We start from the raw sequence: 16,723 nt of genomic DNA, 5'->3' as shown, positions 1-16,723 counted from the left end.
ATCTGTGATGCCCATTGTTTCGAGCTGCCAGAACGACTGTAGAATCTGCGAGGTTGTGTCATCGTTAGTAATAGTTTCAACTTGCAAAACACAGACCAATGCGTTAGCGTCGCAGTCAAGAAAGGCTTTTTGGCGACTCAGTCCGTGCAGTGTCCATCCGAATGTTGTGTTGATTGTGATCAGTCCTGGAATTTCTGTGCTTCTTGCAACTTCTCCCGTCATGATTTCCCAAAGATGGTCAGCTGCAATCAACAAGTTGAGGCCGTTCTCAGTCTCCACTTCAAGAAAATTCTTGTCGCCAGCAAAAAATTTGCCCTCACATCGCAGCTTCTGAATGAAGTTATCATCTGTCGGCGCAGCAATGCAGTGACAGATAACTGGAACTATAATTGCTTGAAAAATATGGATGTCGGAACAGTGTTGAGTACGCAGTGGTACTTCAACAACTTTACGTATTTCAGCAGAACTTGGGGATGCGTTGCCAAACGTGTTAAATGAAATTCTGGTTTCTTCCAGTACCTGCAGTTGTAGCTTTACAGCGAGATTTTCTGTGATGAATGATCTCTGACTGCCTCCATCCAGAATCCCTCTGATGTATCTGGACCTGTTATTTTTAATGACAAAAGCGCGAAAAGTCTGCGGGTACACTTCTTTGTCCCTCTTTGTGCAAGCATTTGTGGAATCTCTGTTGCAAAGCATTACTGATTGCGACGAGACTATCCCTGCTGTGCTACCCGAAGCTGCCGCTGTTCGCGAAGTTTCCGCTGTAGTGTCTTTCTTTCTGTAATTAGGGTCACACATACTCGAGGCGTGCCTTCCGTGACAAGCTGAGCACGTGAGTTTGACATGGCAAGACCACGCCTGGTGACCTCGTGATGTGCATCTGTAACAGCAGTTATCCTTAGCTAGCTTCTCTTTTTTGGAAACAAGAGATAAGTTGGCGTCACAGGCGCGTGTACCGTGCTTCTTAGATCGACAGAAGAAACACTCGCTCCAGCTGTATGATGCACTGTGCAGTATAGAAGCGATGCTGCTGCCTCGAGTTCTCTCAGCATAGTCATCGACAGATCATTGTGACGATGTGTTGCACTGCTCTCGGCTTTCCAACTCAACACGTGTGAACATGAGCAGCTCTTTTAACTCCGTTTCCAATGTTGCAGCTTCTAGTGCTGGCTCCGAGACGTTCGTATCAGACCCATGTTGTCTTAAAGTCTGACTCTGCTTTCCTTGCGTATATGCAAGAACGATCTCGTATCGCAGTGCCTTCTGTAAAATATCAATTGGCATTTCAGAGAAAGTGAGAGTGGGTACGTTTAGTGCAGTCACAGCGGATATTTAATTGCGCAGCATCATACAGCTGCCTGAGGCCGCATACGTCCCTTCCGGACATTACATGAGGTAGATGGCTAAGCGCTGTCAGGTGGTGCTGCACTATCCTTTAACGATCGCCAAAATGTTCTTTGAGAAGTTCTACGGCATCTGAGTAGCAAGCTTCACAAGTCGGTAAACACGCAATGGCCCCTGCTGCTTCCCCGGCAAGATAATGCTGTAAATAGAAAAACTTCGTCGTTGTCGATATAACGATGTTGAGATGAACAGTCTGTTCGAACTGCTCCCAGAAAGCTGCCCATTTGTGAATGTCGCCTTTAAGTGTTGGCGTATCAAGATTCGGTAGCTTTGGGCCAATTCTGGGCATAGCGTCAGGAACTGTCAGGGTTGCATTCTGAGGAGCAGACTCCGCTGTACTGTCCACGCGTCCCAAAGCGTCGATCTTGCACCGAATCTCGGCAAGCATGCTGATAGCTTGATCGTTGTATTCAGCAGCAGTTACGTATTCTGCTTCAAGCTCATCGTCGGCAATGTGCTCTTCGAGTGCATCGTTAAGTTTCGAGAGCTCGTTGTTGCTAGCAGATAGATGGTCGAAAATACCTGGAAGCTTGGGCTTGTCCACGGTAGGATCTGTAAGTAGCAACTGTGCTATCTGCAGAATCTTTGTATTCTGTGCTCGTCTAGCCGACCGCTTGGTCTTGAGGCAATCCATCCGATTAGCTCTTGATAGATGCCTGGTCTCCACGCCAATCATGAACAATGCATTATCCAGTCATTCTTCGCCACCCGCAGCGCGAAGTGGTGCAGTAGACGGCCCTTGGAGATGTGCGATGAAGGTAACGAGTCCGCACGGAGGTTTTCGGCACCAAAATGTAGAAAACTAACGACACGCAAAGAAACCAGACAGAGAGCTACTCATCGTTCCAACTTCTTCTTGCAGTGCCCACCTGCGCGCATTTATTCGTCTTTTTCTACAGGGCTAAACCTCTTTTTCTGCTGGAATGTTGGCAGCTTGCTTAGCCGCAGCGTGGGAAACCCAGCTTTTGGGGAAGTTTTGCTCTGGGAAGTTGGATATATTAGGAGTGGCTGCTATTTTTGTTATATTAGGAGTGGCTGCTATTTTTGTTCGACGTAACCATACTTATTGCTATATATTCTTGTAAGTTTACAGTGCTTAGAAATTGTTCGATATAAGGGATAATTCGATGGTAACGTGTCCGATGCAATCGAGTTCAACTGTGTACAACTTTCTCGGGACTGCGCGAAAAAAGTATAATTCGGGTGTCGTATAATCCGGCCAACAAAAATTTATCTAATTAAACTATAGGCTATTTAATACTCAGCAGGACTTGGAAACCAATACCTTCAACAAAGTAAATGCGAAAAGATACTGCTGTGCAGGTGCCCATCAGGCTTTATTGGAGGGATTTAGCGTGTTGTGTATCGCTATCTGTGTGCGCTAGCATACTAAAATGTTCTATTCTTACCTACATGCTTTAAAAAAAAATCAGTTCTTTAACTCCTTTTGAACCACGCAACAAGTATAGGGATGCAGACCTTGTCAAGCTTGAGCATGGCTTTTTATTTGCGTCCACGACAGTGTCCGTTTGATACTGAAATAAAAGTTGATTGATTGATTTATTGAAAAACTTTCTTTCAAGTACAGCAACATTCACAAGGAGGTCACCTATGGCATTGCCTGCACTGACAAATCACCAAATGTTGTCGATGCTACATAGCACATCCGTGAACATAGGCACAGGGATGGTAGCATCTGTTGAGTCATCCTCGTCCGAGGTGGCAGCCAGCAGTGTCGGCATGAGGCAATGCCTCCTTGCACATCTGATCTCGTGCGACGACTCATGTGAAACTGGGAAGTCAAGGACGGACACATGAGAAGTCTTGTGTGCTCACATGTAGACACAAAGTTCCGAACTGCATGCCTTCTGGTAGCTAATCGGTTTGATCTTCGCACATGCGTTCACACTTTGCATACCTGCTGGGCCGGTTGATTCTCGGGTGCTCAAAGTATACAGCCGACAGCACATTTGGCACTGTGCAAAGATAGCAAGCTTGGCACAGCGCCAAAAATGTTGTTGGTCATATACGCGGATTCGTCCAGTGCAGACTCATGTGAAATCTTGTGAAAGTCAAACTTTCTCTGAAAGTGATCGCCCGAGAATACCGCCCCTGGCCCCTGCTTTCATTGTCATTCCGTCTGTTTGCGTAGCACATGAGAATTGTTTCACTCTGTCATTATATTACCCTTTGTCAGAATGCTCTTCAATGATGATTCTGGAATTCCGGGTGATGCTAGCCTTCGTGGCTCCGTGCTGTTTCTCTCCGCTTCTTTGATAATCTTCAGCTTGTCCTCGAACATCAGCACTGTTTGTGTCTGCGACATCATGCATTGCAGTTGCCCGACACATTGGTGATAACTTACACAGAGACAATTCATTTCCTTGGCTGTCTGAGCGCTGTTAGCTCTGATCATGGCTGATAAAGAGAAAACATGGAGGACCCTTGTGACGAGAGCAGGGACTGCTGCTCACGCAAGGAGAAGGCAATGAAGTTGCTGCTGAGAGAAAGCGTGGAGGATCGCGGGTGGGCAGTCAGCAGAAAAACAGCGAGAGAGAGAAAGCGGAACGAGATGTCAATGAAAGGACAAAAACGGGCAGTGCTTGAGCGATGCGAAGAGGGGGAAGAGAATCGAACAATGAGATGGCAGCGAACGCAAGGGAAGGAGAAAGATCAGGAGGGAATCCGGAAACCACTTGGAGCTTTGCGCATACGAAGGGGTGCTCTACCCCCTCGTGACGGAGGGGACATCGCTGGAAGGAAGGAAGCTTCCGGAAGCTGGTGGCACTTCTCAGCGTCCGCTGTCAGGGTCACAGTTTCACACGTCGTCGTACGAGACGAGGCGTGCGTATCTTGCATCACATAATCAATATTTAATGCATTGTCTCTATGAAGAGTTCCTCGGTACTGCACTAATCCGTCGTAAAACTGGAAGTTGCAAAATCGAGGGATGCATAACCAGGATTTTATTGTATAACCATGGCCGCTCAATGGAAAGGAGGTGCGGCCTGCCGAGTGCACCTCTCCACTGTTGAAGGCGACAGTTCTTGTTCACTGTGCTGCATCGGCGGTGGCGCTGAACATTGGCGAAGAAGGAAAATGGCTCGCACCGCCAACCAGCCAGCCCAGGCACATTGAGTTCACTTTTCGGCGGCGGCAGTCGCCTCTCCTTGTGTTGACATTGTGGCTGTTTATGTGTAAGGACATGGTAAAATGTACCAGAGTTGTTGTCTTGGATGTTATAGCTATTAGAGGCAAGCGTGTTTTCTTCTGGCGACGGTAAAACCAGTACATTTTCACACTTTGAGCACGCGGTACATCAGTTGGCAAAGTTGTGTTTCTTGTTCTGTAGAACAATTTGACCCGACTTTGGCCCATTCAATGCCTGGATTGATGTACTTTCGTGTGACTCTAATCCATGTTTTCTGCTGTCCCCTGATCTTAGTGTAGCTATGTGACTGGACTTTTTTGTTGACTTTAGTGTACTTATGTGACTGGACTGTGTGTTACTGTGGTTTGGAGTTGACTTTTAGTTTTAGTGTGCTTAAGTGATTTATTTTTTTATATCTCTTTGTGAAAAGGAGTAGCCGGCGCCAATTAAAGGTGGCAACATCTCTTAAGCACCATATAAAAAAAAAGAAGAAAAAAAAAACAACAAACGTGCTCACTACTCTTTTTTGGCTACTCACTTAAATGCTCTATTCATGTGTGTTTACACCGTTGACTTCATCAATGCGGCGGCTTTACAAGTATGCTCAGTTGCTTTCCGTGTTGCGAAGGGAGCCCAGCTTTGGATACGCAACTAGGAATATAGCACGGTGTTGACATGCAATACAATGTTTTGTTGGTGCCGAGCACGGGCTAAAGATTTAATAGGTATCCATTTACGATGACGCAAGACTCACAGAATTAAAACTTTTTTATGTGAAAAATACTGTAGAAGAAGGTCCGCACAGTCGTCTTGCCTACGAATGCAGGACATTTGCGGGAGAGAGGTTTTTGTTCTCGCTCAATGAGTCTGCTGGTGCATTCCTCTTAGTATCTGCCATGAAGCTCGTTAAATCGAACGTTGTCTAGCATTCTTGCGCTTTCACGTGCTCTTGCAAGCTGCATCGTGTGTCCAGGCACTCGTCCGGACCAGAGACCCCATCTACATGTGGTGGTGTCGGGCGGAGCTCAAAGTCGCCTTCATTTTCAGCAAAGTTTGCATCAGAGCGGTGGACCACTTTGTTTTCTGAGCCTACACATTGCTCCTGCGAAGAGTCGCCTACTGTAGATGTGGCAGTGGCAGGCGGGACACGAACCAGTGATCTGCGTTTCTCCGAAGCTGCGGGCAGCATGTACGCAGGATATGACGAAAATTGGGTCGGCAGAGCTGCCGGCTGCAGCACCTTGTTTTTCAGTCCTACCTTTTAGTCGTCCTCCTTGAAATGAAGCAAACAAGCCACGGCCCAGGAGTTAGGCACCCACTGGCTTCCTTTGTCGTTGCCTTGTCGCAAAATGTTCAGTAGCCAGGCATCTTGGAGTTGTTCATTTGGGGGCAACTTGTGATAGGAATGGTCCGAGTTCCTCGCAGCATTTGATTTACATCGCGGCACACAACAGTTCTTTGGCGCTGCATTTACTGTGACACATTTGATCACTCCGCGTTGAAAACGTATAGCAAAACAGCGACCACGCTTTTTCGCCATGATTGCTACCCGGCGCACGGCTATCCTTCTCCCGCAGAAACGTTCGCCGATGTGCAGCGCCTCCAGCCAAAGCTGCGGCTGCATCAGAAAACACCGCTTGTCGCTCAGCCTATTGTCGGCAAGTGATGCGGCAGGCCGCACCTCTTTTCCATTGAGCAGCCGTGGTGTAACAAATGTATTTTCACATCGGCTGTGCCTTTTATACAAGGTTCAGCTAAATTTAGTGCATCTGCGCATTTTAACCTGGGCTGTGTTCAATGATACCGCAGGGAGTACGAAGATGACTGGCCCAAGCAGATTGAGAATGCGATCCTAGAGAAGTGCGAGGGCAATGCTGGCATCGTGCACATACATGTGGATACAGCATCCCGAGAGGTAAGCATGAGTTAGTGTAATGCAAACAGACTACCATTATGCAGTTACTGCATGACCTGTTGTGTGGCTTCAACTGGGACACAAAAGTCACTTGTCATAATCTGTAGCAACAGTAAGTGCTATTGCAAGGCCCATGTTTTGTAATGTTCCATTTAATTTTTGTTCTTTTCTTACTGTTTGTTGCGCTGAGTGGCTGATCTCTGTGATAGCAGCGCTGTGGCAGCATGCAAGCCAATGATGAACAGCGAAAACAATAAAAAAAAATTAAATGGATCGTTCCAAAAAATGGCTCCCAAATTGTAAATGAACGAGTTAAAGCAAAGACATACACTTGAACCTCGGCATTGTACTAGCACTCAACTGATTGCATCATTAGGGCATTAGGTACGTGAAGGTACAAAGACAATGGTTCCCAAATGGGAAGTTGCAATGAAATTTTTGTATCACTGTATATGCAGACGTGCTGTTTCATAAGTATCTGTAAACAATACAGCTGAGTTCTTAACGCAGATGCAGATCAAAATCTGAATACCACACTTTTAATAATTTTCTGTAACCACTCACATTTACAACTTGGGTTCTCCAGTACTCAAGACGGTAGTACAGGAGACTTCTGTTAGTTTCAGTTAATTAGATTTTTTGGCTAATTCAATTGCCACTGAAGGTCCTGGCCAGCACCCATGCATTTTTAAGGGCCTGAACTTTCGTTATTTCAATAATAAAGTTTGCCTTCACCGGATAATTTGAACTTGACCAGTCGGCATGCACACATGCGTGCATGCCGACTGTGACCTCTTTAGTGGCAGCATGTCTCGAAAAAGCTTAGGGTACAGTGAATGCATTGAACACACGTCATCCCCCTTGAAAAATGCCTATTCTCGGCTTGCTCTAGGAATATTTTTAAACAATAACTGTAGCTCGAGATGCCTGATTATGGCACTTACCCAATTCTAATCCGTGCCCTTCTTTTTTCCTAGGAAATCGGGCCAAAAATTGCCTGTGCAGTGAAATCTTATGCAAAACCAAAACTACATTCGTGGCGTTTGGTTGCTTTACCGCCTAACACAGCTCTATTGCAGCTAAGCAGACCTAATAAAGAAAGTAGCAGTTCACTTCAAAAAGCAAAGCATTCATTGCGATAGCGAAGTGTTAGACAACAACAGGCAGCAAGGCTCATAGTTTCATTGATCTTATAAATTGCAGTGAACATTCGCTTACTAATTATGTTACCAAACATGGTGCCGCGCGTTGCACGGGCAAACATGAGCTCATGTTAATTGATGACTGCGAACAATGACACTGATGAGATGAAGAGCGGCAGCAGTGGCGAGCAAATTGCCCTTCGGGCTCCCGCTTCAATTCGAAGTAGGTGTCGGAGAACATCAGCCCTCGGCAAGCTTAGCCTTTGTACCCACAGCAGATTACCGCCAAGATAGGGTGCATGTGGTCATGCCCAGGCGTGCCATTCACAGCCGCCCCCACCTACTAGCGTGCACTCACATCGCTGCTCCCGCCTTTGTGCATACGAGGCGACGGCGCGCATCCACCCCACCCCCTACCCTGCGTGCGCAAGGTGCCGCCGCACCAAGCCACTATCCTCCTCGGCTCTTTTTCGTACCTACAGCACACACGGTGCACGGCCACAACCTTATCGCACTTTGACTTTATATGGAACATCATGGTGATGCCGATGCCAACAGCGGAAATGCACCTGCGAATGTCCCTACAATTGCTATAGCAATAAAAAAAACGTGGCAAAGCTGACTTTAAAAAGCCACCATTGTGCTACAAATTGGTGTTAGAAGATTTAATGTCATTTCTACATTATTTTTCTACTTTGGGCTCATAGAAAGTGGGTGCACATTTGGTTCTGAGGCATGTTAGAATCTGGCAAATACTGCCAAATGAATCAGCAGTGTGCTTTGCCGTTTTTTCTGCATCTTATTCAATTTGACCCGCTGGATAATTTTATGGAAGTAGACTGTACAATACCCAGTTTCTGTAACAATTATTTTTCCAGTTAATTATTTTTTAACTTTCCCTACATCTTCCGTTCACATTCCAGCCTGCTACTGTTATTGGCCTTGTCATTATTCATTGCAAAATGCCAGCTGCCATGTTGTTTACTAAAAGCTTCGAGGGTAAAGAGAAAGGAAGATAATGAAAGGAAGACGATTCTAACAGCATTACCAAGTCTTGTTGCTGGGCTAGTTGGTTCATGGTATAAAGTAAAGTTGAAAAAGCGCAAAAATAGACACGAACAAGATGTGTCTTTTTTGTGCTCTTTTAATTTTACTTGCAGCATTATTTAATGTAAAGCTTCCGATCATCTTTTCTTCCCGAACAGGGCTGTGTCTACATGAAGTGTGCCAGCTTGGAGTCAGCAGGACAAGCATATCGTGCCCTTCATGGCTCATGGTTCGATGGTAAGTTTTATCTGTCCTCTTCTTTTTCTTTTCTACATTTTTAAATATAATGAACACAGATATAATAAATTATCAAATACGATGAAGTAAATCTAAAATTCATGAATTTCTTTAGCTGATAGGGCGTGTATGCTTAGAACAAATACAGTATACACTTAAACCTGGATATAACGAAATTGGTAAAATTTGCAATTTCCTTCGTTCAATGGAAATTGGTATTTTGAAATTCGACCTTTTATGCAAATACGTACAATCACCGAAATAAGTACAGCCAACCCCCCCCCCCCCTTCTCTCTTTCTCCTCCCCTTCTCGTGCACTCTTGCTTGTGCGGGAAGACAGTGCTCATCACGCCACCATCCTTCTCAACTCACCCTCGCATGCTTTCACTCACACCCAAAACGTATAGCGCACGGGATGCTATAGGATCTTATCGCACTTAACTTTATTGGAACATGATGCTGCTCCGCTTTTACGGCGCTCCTGTACGCTCAGCGTGCGATTTGAGTGGTGCGTTCACAATGAGGAGCTTGTAATTGAATCATTTGACCATTGAGGGAGTGACCTACTCAGAAAAGCACGTACAACAGTGGTGAACTCTTAAAATCTCTCGACACCATTGTCATACCAGCCAACTCTTACGAATATTCCGCAAAGAGCACGAATTTGGACCCGTCTTACAATTTTACGAATGCCGGCTCAATTTTTACGGAGAAGTGGTTATATTCGCGAAATATTTTTTTTAAATTTCTAATAAAGTCACACTGTTGCTGGTGGGCGGGGGGGGGCGCCACTTGCATAGGGACGCATAGAATGGGGGTGTGCGCCGTAACCTTTATTGTCTGCAGAGTAAGGACATTTTTTAATATGTGACGTTGCCTTCGTCATTGGGTCGTCCATGGCCGGAAGTCACTGGTTGTCGTTACTCTCAACATAGAGACCCACCTGTACGTAAGTGGCATCACCAGAGACGACGGCGATTTCGGGTCGATGCGGCAGGCACCGTTTCTGTATTGGAGGCTGTGGCTTGTCGTCACTCCTGTCACCTTCGCTAGGCATTTTTTCACGAGTATGACCTGTTTTGTGGGCATCGGGCGCAGTGCGACTCCGGCACTCCGGTGTTTCATAGCCGTAGCGGCTACGAAGTGTGATGGCATGCTTGAAGCCTCGTCTGTACTAGACTCTATCATCAGTACTTCCAAGTGTGTTTGAAGTTGTACTCCTCGGCAGAATTCCCGCGCCCCCCCCCCCCTCCCATTCGCGAGTTACGAATTTGAAAGTCTTGAGGTTGGCAGGTATGCATTGTTGACACAAAGCAAATTTTGAGAAATGAACTCTTGTTCTGCATGTCTTATCGCCATTTTTGCTGCTGCTCTTCATTGAAATGCGGTATGGCTTTGCCACAGTGGACTTTGAGTTGCTGTGAAAATGTAGTTAAGTGCCGAATTCACATAACCTGCACATGAGAACACAGTTTTTGCACTTGTATTATGTTGGTGCAAGTGCAGTACTCCTAAAGGTTGGCCTGACTGTTGGGCACACTCTAATTTTGCTACAGAACTAGCTCAGAGGACCATCTCATTTGGCTTGCTGAGGAGGCGGGTGCAGTTGAAGCCCAATATTCGATAAAAGTACAGACCCATAAGTACAGACAAGAGTCCCGCATTAAAGGAGCATAGCAGAATCATTCAGTGGAGGTTACTCAAGACGTAACATACTGCAATAAGCAATGACATTGAAATGAACAACAATACATGAAAAGGTAAATCAGTTGCAGTAATAAACTTTGAGTGGCAAAGTACCGTATTTTCCAGTCTATAAGTCGCAACTTTGCATAAGTCGCACCACCCTCAGAACATCAGATTTTTGAAAAAAAAAAATGTATATAAGATGCACCTGTTCATTTGATAAGCGATTAAGAAAAAAATTTGTGACGTTTCACTTCATGAACGCGGGTCCCGCGCAAGTGTATGGGTGCCATTTCTATATGATTGCAATAGCAATGATATGCACATTCCAGGCACACTTCTGCCGTTGCGGCCGCCGCGATGTTCCTTATTATAAAGTCCAAGGGCGACATCACCGTGCGCCGTATGCTGTATGTGAGAGTGAAAGCATGCATGGTGAGCTGAATCGCACACAAGGGAGAAAAGCGAGAAGGCAGCGCAGGATGGAGGGGGGTGACATCTTTCTCTATGCTTGCACTCTGGTAGCAACTGCGTAGTTGGCGCAGCAGCGCGCGCCTTATCTTGAAAGTGATCTGAAGATGCAATGACTGCGGGGTCTGGTGGACTCACGGTCGGCCTGCCACCACTTGCATTGCTGCGCCATCCTTCTCGCACGGCGCTCGGCAACTCAATCACAAGAAGAACCTGGTACCTCCGTAGCGCGCACACAAGCCATAGCAACTGCCAGAGGTGGTCAACCCAGCGCGCTTCACCTGGTCATAGCATCCAATACGATTTTGACAGCAGTTTTTTTGCAAGAAATCGTATATAAGTCGCACCATTCTTTAAGACGCACTGACAAAAAATTCAGAACAAAATATACGACTTGAACACTGTAAAATACGGTATGTGCTTAATAATTAATTTATCATCAGTTCTTGATTGATGGTAATGAAGAAAATAACGCATACGGTAAGTTATTCCACAGCATGATCTTTGGTAAGGCAGAGGTGAATGCATTTGCTGTAATTTTTTAAGGCCTTGGGAACCAAAGTGTTTTTGCTAGCAGCTAATCTGGTACACTTCCAATTTAGGGAAAGATTATGGTTAGCATTGCACCTGTGGCTTGTATTTAGCAAAATATTAGTGTTAAAGGAGTACTGGTACATGTTTCTGAAGTTGTAGGAACTCTACGTCATGCTTCTTGCACTTGGCAAGTATGAGGATTGGGAAACATGACATTTTGATTTGATGCTAAAGCCACTATCATCAACATTTTCATGACCCAGAGCAGAATTTGCTAATGTAGTGCAGCATTAGAGCTAGCTGCAATGGTGCTGCTCATAAAGATAATAGTGAATAAGCTTCTGCAAACATTTCTTCTGGTTGCACTTGGTACTTCACTCAGTACTGTGTATGGCAGCTGGACTGATTGCAGCAGGAGTGGAGCAGGCTGCTGTATCATGACGTCATTATGTATTCACCTCCTGGTAATCAAAGCTAGTTTGCAGAAACAGGTACATAATATAGGAAATTATTTAGAGCACTCTGATGCTTGCCAGTATATTTTCTAGGAATTAGATGTTCTAGACGTTCATTTAATGGAAAAAATGACGACTCGGAAACGTCGTGCCAGTACTCCTTTAACTACCAATCCCGAGCTATATTCATGCTAGTGTTTCGTACCACTATCGCCAAAGACTAGCCGTACTTGTCAAGGCCACAGCTTCTGCTGCTTTGCTCGCCGGAGATAAGCCACGTTGTCAACTCAGTTTGCATCATGCAATTGAGTTTCGGCACTTTCGAAACTTTCGATCTGTTCATATAATTATGTCGGCACCTCTCAGGTGTGCAAAGGGAAAGTTTGTTTCTCAGGTTAGATTACTTTCCTTTATATTTTGGGTCATTGTAAGAAATAAACCCCATATAAAATGTTTTTTTCTTTTTAATCCAGATGTAATACGCAACAATTTGTTGCAATAAAAAATATTGGTAAATTTTGTGTACCTTCTTACAAAAGTTGCTTTGCGGCACATCTTACAAAAAAACTTTGGAGTTAATTAAAGGAAGTTGAAACTGTGGCATGGCTGTTGATCTTCTGCAGGGAACCTGATCACAGTGAAGTACCTGCGGCTGGAGCGATACCACGATCGCTTTCCGGAGTCACGATACTGCCACTCTTCGCTCCGGCCTAGCAATTCATTAAGGCTCTCAATGGACAGCATCCCACCTGATCCCGATGAGGACACACTTTGAGGAAGGCACACCTGGTGACTTTTAGGCCGAACGACTAATTTACCACTCTTGCTTTGTTGCGGGCTTTTGGCAAGCGGTGCAGCTTGCCAGAGTTGCACAGAGCACAAAAAACTTTAAGCTTGATTATAATAATAAAAAATGATAATTAACAACTGAAATTTAGCAGTGTCTTCTTTGTATAAAGTGCCAGGGTGAAAAATATTAGGTCTGTTCGATTCACGTGTGGTTCACTGCACCATGTGCACCAACCAGCTCACGGTGCGCTACGCGACGGCCCCCATTTCTCCACCTCGTGCAACCCTTGAATGCAGTGTGGTGCAGGCAAGGTGCCACCTCAGTGCAGAGCCTCTGCACGGACTGGCGAGGTGGTGCAGCTGATATGTATTGTGCATGCAGGCAACGCTTGCAGAGGTGATGTTTAGTGACACAGTGGGCGCTTCCATTGGATGTGGAAATAGTCCTTAACCTCAAAACAATGTTTCAACACAGTTGTCACATTGTGTTCGGCACATCAAAATATGTTGTGGGCACTGGATTATCCACACTGTCAAGCAGAGCAAGCGACATCATTTGTAATCAGCACCATGGAGGTGTTTCAGGACCTCAGAAGCTCATGCTAAACTGCGGATAACTTTTTTGGCACTGGTGGCATGAATCACGCAGGGGTTCAAAGTTGCTGTTGCAGAGGGTCACCATGCATCCTATTTTATGTCCACTACAAGATGGTCCCTCCCAGCAATTCTTTAATCTGCCAACTCTATCTTATGCCTGCAAATTTCCTAATTTCATCATGCTCTTTGGTGGCCTTGACTTCGTTTACTTTCCCTTGGCACTCATTCCGTTACTGCTTATCACTCTACTAGCTATCTATTGGTTACTGGTTATCGGTCTACACATTACATGACCTACCCAGCCTGCATCTTCTTAGTCTATATTAGTACATCCTCTACCTGTTTCCTTTCTATTCCATTCTGTAATGTAAGACAGTAACTGAGCTTTACTGTGAGCATAAAAAAGCTCCAGTGGCAACAATAAAATGATATTAATGTTAGGCCCCTCTTGTTCTCATAATACTGCTTCTAGTATGTCTTGCATGACTTCCATGGCAAGCAACCAGTCAAATGTGCTATCAATGTTAAACCGATCCATTTTTGTCCCATTGCTCACTGCAAAGTTCTACCTTCTAGTCAAATTACTACTGGTTCTAACATATAGGTACTTTTTATTTCGAGTAAGCGGCCATGCATGACTAGTGCAATGGAAATGCTTTTGACTAGGGGTATAAGAATATTTAAACTATTGAATATTATATTTTTAATATTCACATTGGATTCGAAAACTACGTATTGGAAATTTTCAAATATTCGTATCTAGTCAAATATTCGAAACAAATCGAATATATTGCTGGCTGTGCAGGAGTAAACACAGTCCTTAGCATTTTTTTCTATTTAACCTAAGAATATGTATCTAAATTTGTGCCGAATTTTGTGATTTTGTGCTGCTGGCAAACTTTCACCTGTAACGCGCATTCAGCCACTGAATGCATAAACTGTGCGGGAAAGCCAGCCTCCCAGTAGCAAGGGGCACAGGTTTGCAGACAGCGCAGGTGCACTTAGAGCAGATTGAAAGGGGATGGGAGCAACTGTGCAAAAGAATTCAACTGCAATAAGAATGCTCTTTCCTCAGTATAGGTCCGATGGGCCGATCCTCAGTAGTGGTGCCCAAACACGTGGCCTCGCTGCAAATTTGCCAGCTCCCCGCTGCATGCCCACGTCACGCCACTATGCAGCGTATTGCAGCTTATTACAACAGGATAGAGCGATGGCCGATTAACTACCACAATAGGCGCCCGAACGAAACTCGGGACTTGCAGTATAGATCTCGCAGGCAATGGATGTTCTGCGATAGGCATCACCACAATGCCTGTGTGCATCGCGGTATGCTACGAGGCACTATTCCAAATGAGTACGGATGCATTACACGTGCTTACATAGAAGTTGTAATCAAAACATTTTTTTTGTTGAAGGTGCCTTCTCCCTTCCTCCTGTCGTATAATGTAGTATACCTCATTTTGCTGGTTACATCATATTCTTGCAAATGCAGTACCTCGAAAACAGTGAGTCGGTCAGATGTCTCACACAGAAAAACAACAGAAGGGGCTTGCTGCACAAGCTGTGCTGCAGAAGTGCTACTTGCATGTGGAGTGAAACAAAGGAAAAAGAAAGGACAGTGTTCCTTCAGTTCTTTTCTAAGCAATGGTCACTGCAAATTATACAGCCCCACTTCGTTTTGGTTGGTTCTGAGCACAGCCTTTGCCTTGCTCATTTGTGACTTTTGCAGCACCACACCCAGTCCTGAGCTTATTGCTTGACAGCAAATGCGATGAGTGATATCTGGCGCAGGGTCAAATGCCTCTGAGTTTACAGACATTTGATTTGTATAAGGCACAGGTTGGCAAGAACAGAGGTCTAGTAAAAATTACTCAATTTTTAAAATTAGCAGAGTCAAATACACCATCTTTTAGTATAACAGTTTACTAGTCTTAATTTTTTTACCGTTGATAATGTAACTGCCATTTTCCAAGATGTGACAATAAGTAAACTTGCTAATAAATGCATGTGCATATCATTATTCAATATTTGAAGCTAATTATTTGTATTTAATTAGTATTAGAAAATTTTGATATTCGCACACCCCTACTTTTGACCTTTTGCCTTTAAATCTAACTTTAGTCAGCATCTGTCCTGCTTCATTGTGGTTCTTCTCAGCCACATAAAATTTCATTAGATATTATTTGAATAAGAAAATTGGTCGACTGAGTTAAAGGTCTCATATAAACAGACACTCAAAATTAATAGGCCATGCTACATTTGCAGGTTGAACCTTTGAAATGTGGAACAGATCATTGTTAAAGGGTCCCTGAAACACTTTTTTATCTAACAGTGGTGGAATAGCTGCGCCAATTGTATCTAATTGTGCCAAGAGCAGACCAGTGCGCCTTCTCAAAAACTGCATTTTAGCGGGAAATTACGACGAGCCTGCACCAAAGAAGCATAAGACAGAAAGCTTCATTTCCTTCATGCTCCCTCACTAATAGAACTGAAACCATAACCTAAAGCCCGTCATCATTCCAATCTTGGAGGCCAATGGAATGATCATCATCCTGGATTTAGCCAATGCCGTCAGGTCTTCCATTTAGTGTTTTCGCTAGTTTGTTGCATTTCTCTCTGGCAGAGGTTCCAATGCACTACCACTGTGCAGTCTTGTGCTGCAGTTATGTATTCCTCCAACTAGTGTGGCACGAAGCTCACTAAAACAGGCTGTAGGATTAAAAAGAAGCCTCGGATAATCTCTGGTTGCGCATTGTTTGACATAGTTGTTCACGGTGCCACTTTAGAAATACTTTGTAATAGTAAATAAATACCCATACCCTGGCACATAAATTTGGTATTAGTTGGGGCTTTTCTTGCAACCCCCTGTACGATCAAAAGAGCAGATTGCATGGTTGTAATTTAAGCAGTCTTCACGTGACCCAACACAAAGTTATATCCTAGAGATATTGCATGTTAGAATTAAATAAGCCTCTGAACGTCTTCATTGTAACTTTGGTTTAGGCGTGCAAGACCTATAGGGCGTGGTCTTCCTTACATGGCCATGTTGCGCGATATATTATTCTTGCTCACTTGAAGCACGACGAACACGCAGATGGCTGTTGCAAGTCGAAATCATAGAAGCTGATTTATTTTGCAATATATGCAGATGGAAAGCCATTCTGTTAAACACTGTTTAAAACTAGTTTTGTTATTTTATCCCCAATGCTGCATTATTGTGCATTAAACCAGCTCTGCTATATTTATTGACTATTTGAAGTTGACATTGAGAGCATGCGCTGTACTTTCGACA

General features: G+C 44.5%; 1 protein-coding gene across 1 annotated transcript in view; it reads left to right on the top strand.

Annotated features, from left to right (window-relative positions):
• Positions 1-12,978, top strand: part of LOC119430954 (inner nuclear membrane protein Man1) — a 38,480-nt gene extending 25,502 nt beyond the window's left edge. The window contains exons 11-13 of the mRNA XM_037698422.2: positions 6,368-6,473; positions 8,821-8,899; positions 12,669-12,978. Coding sequence (XP_037554350.1) covers positions 6,368-6,473; positions 8,821-8,899; positions 12,669-12,820 — 337 coding nt within the window. The 3' untranslated portion in view covers positions 12,821-12,978. The remainder of the gene's footprint in view (positions 1-6,367; positions 6,474-8,820; positions 8,900-12,668) is intronic.
• Positions 12,979-16,723: the final 3,745 nt, after the last annotated feature.

This window comes from Dermacentor silvarum, chromosome 10, assembly GCF_013339745.2.
Source record: "Dermacentor silvarum isolate Dsil-2018 chromosome 10, BIME_Dsil_1.4, whole genome shotgun sequence".
Lineage (NCBI taxonomy): Eukaryota > Metazoa > Arthropoda > Arachnida > Ixodida > Ixodidae > Dermacentor > Dermacentor silvarum.
The sequence above is the reverse complement of the archived record's forward strand: the minus strand, read 5'-3'. Positions and strand labels throughout refer to the sequence as shown.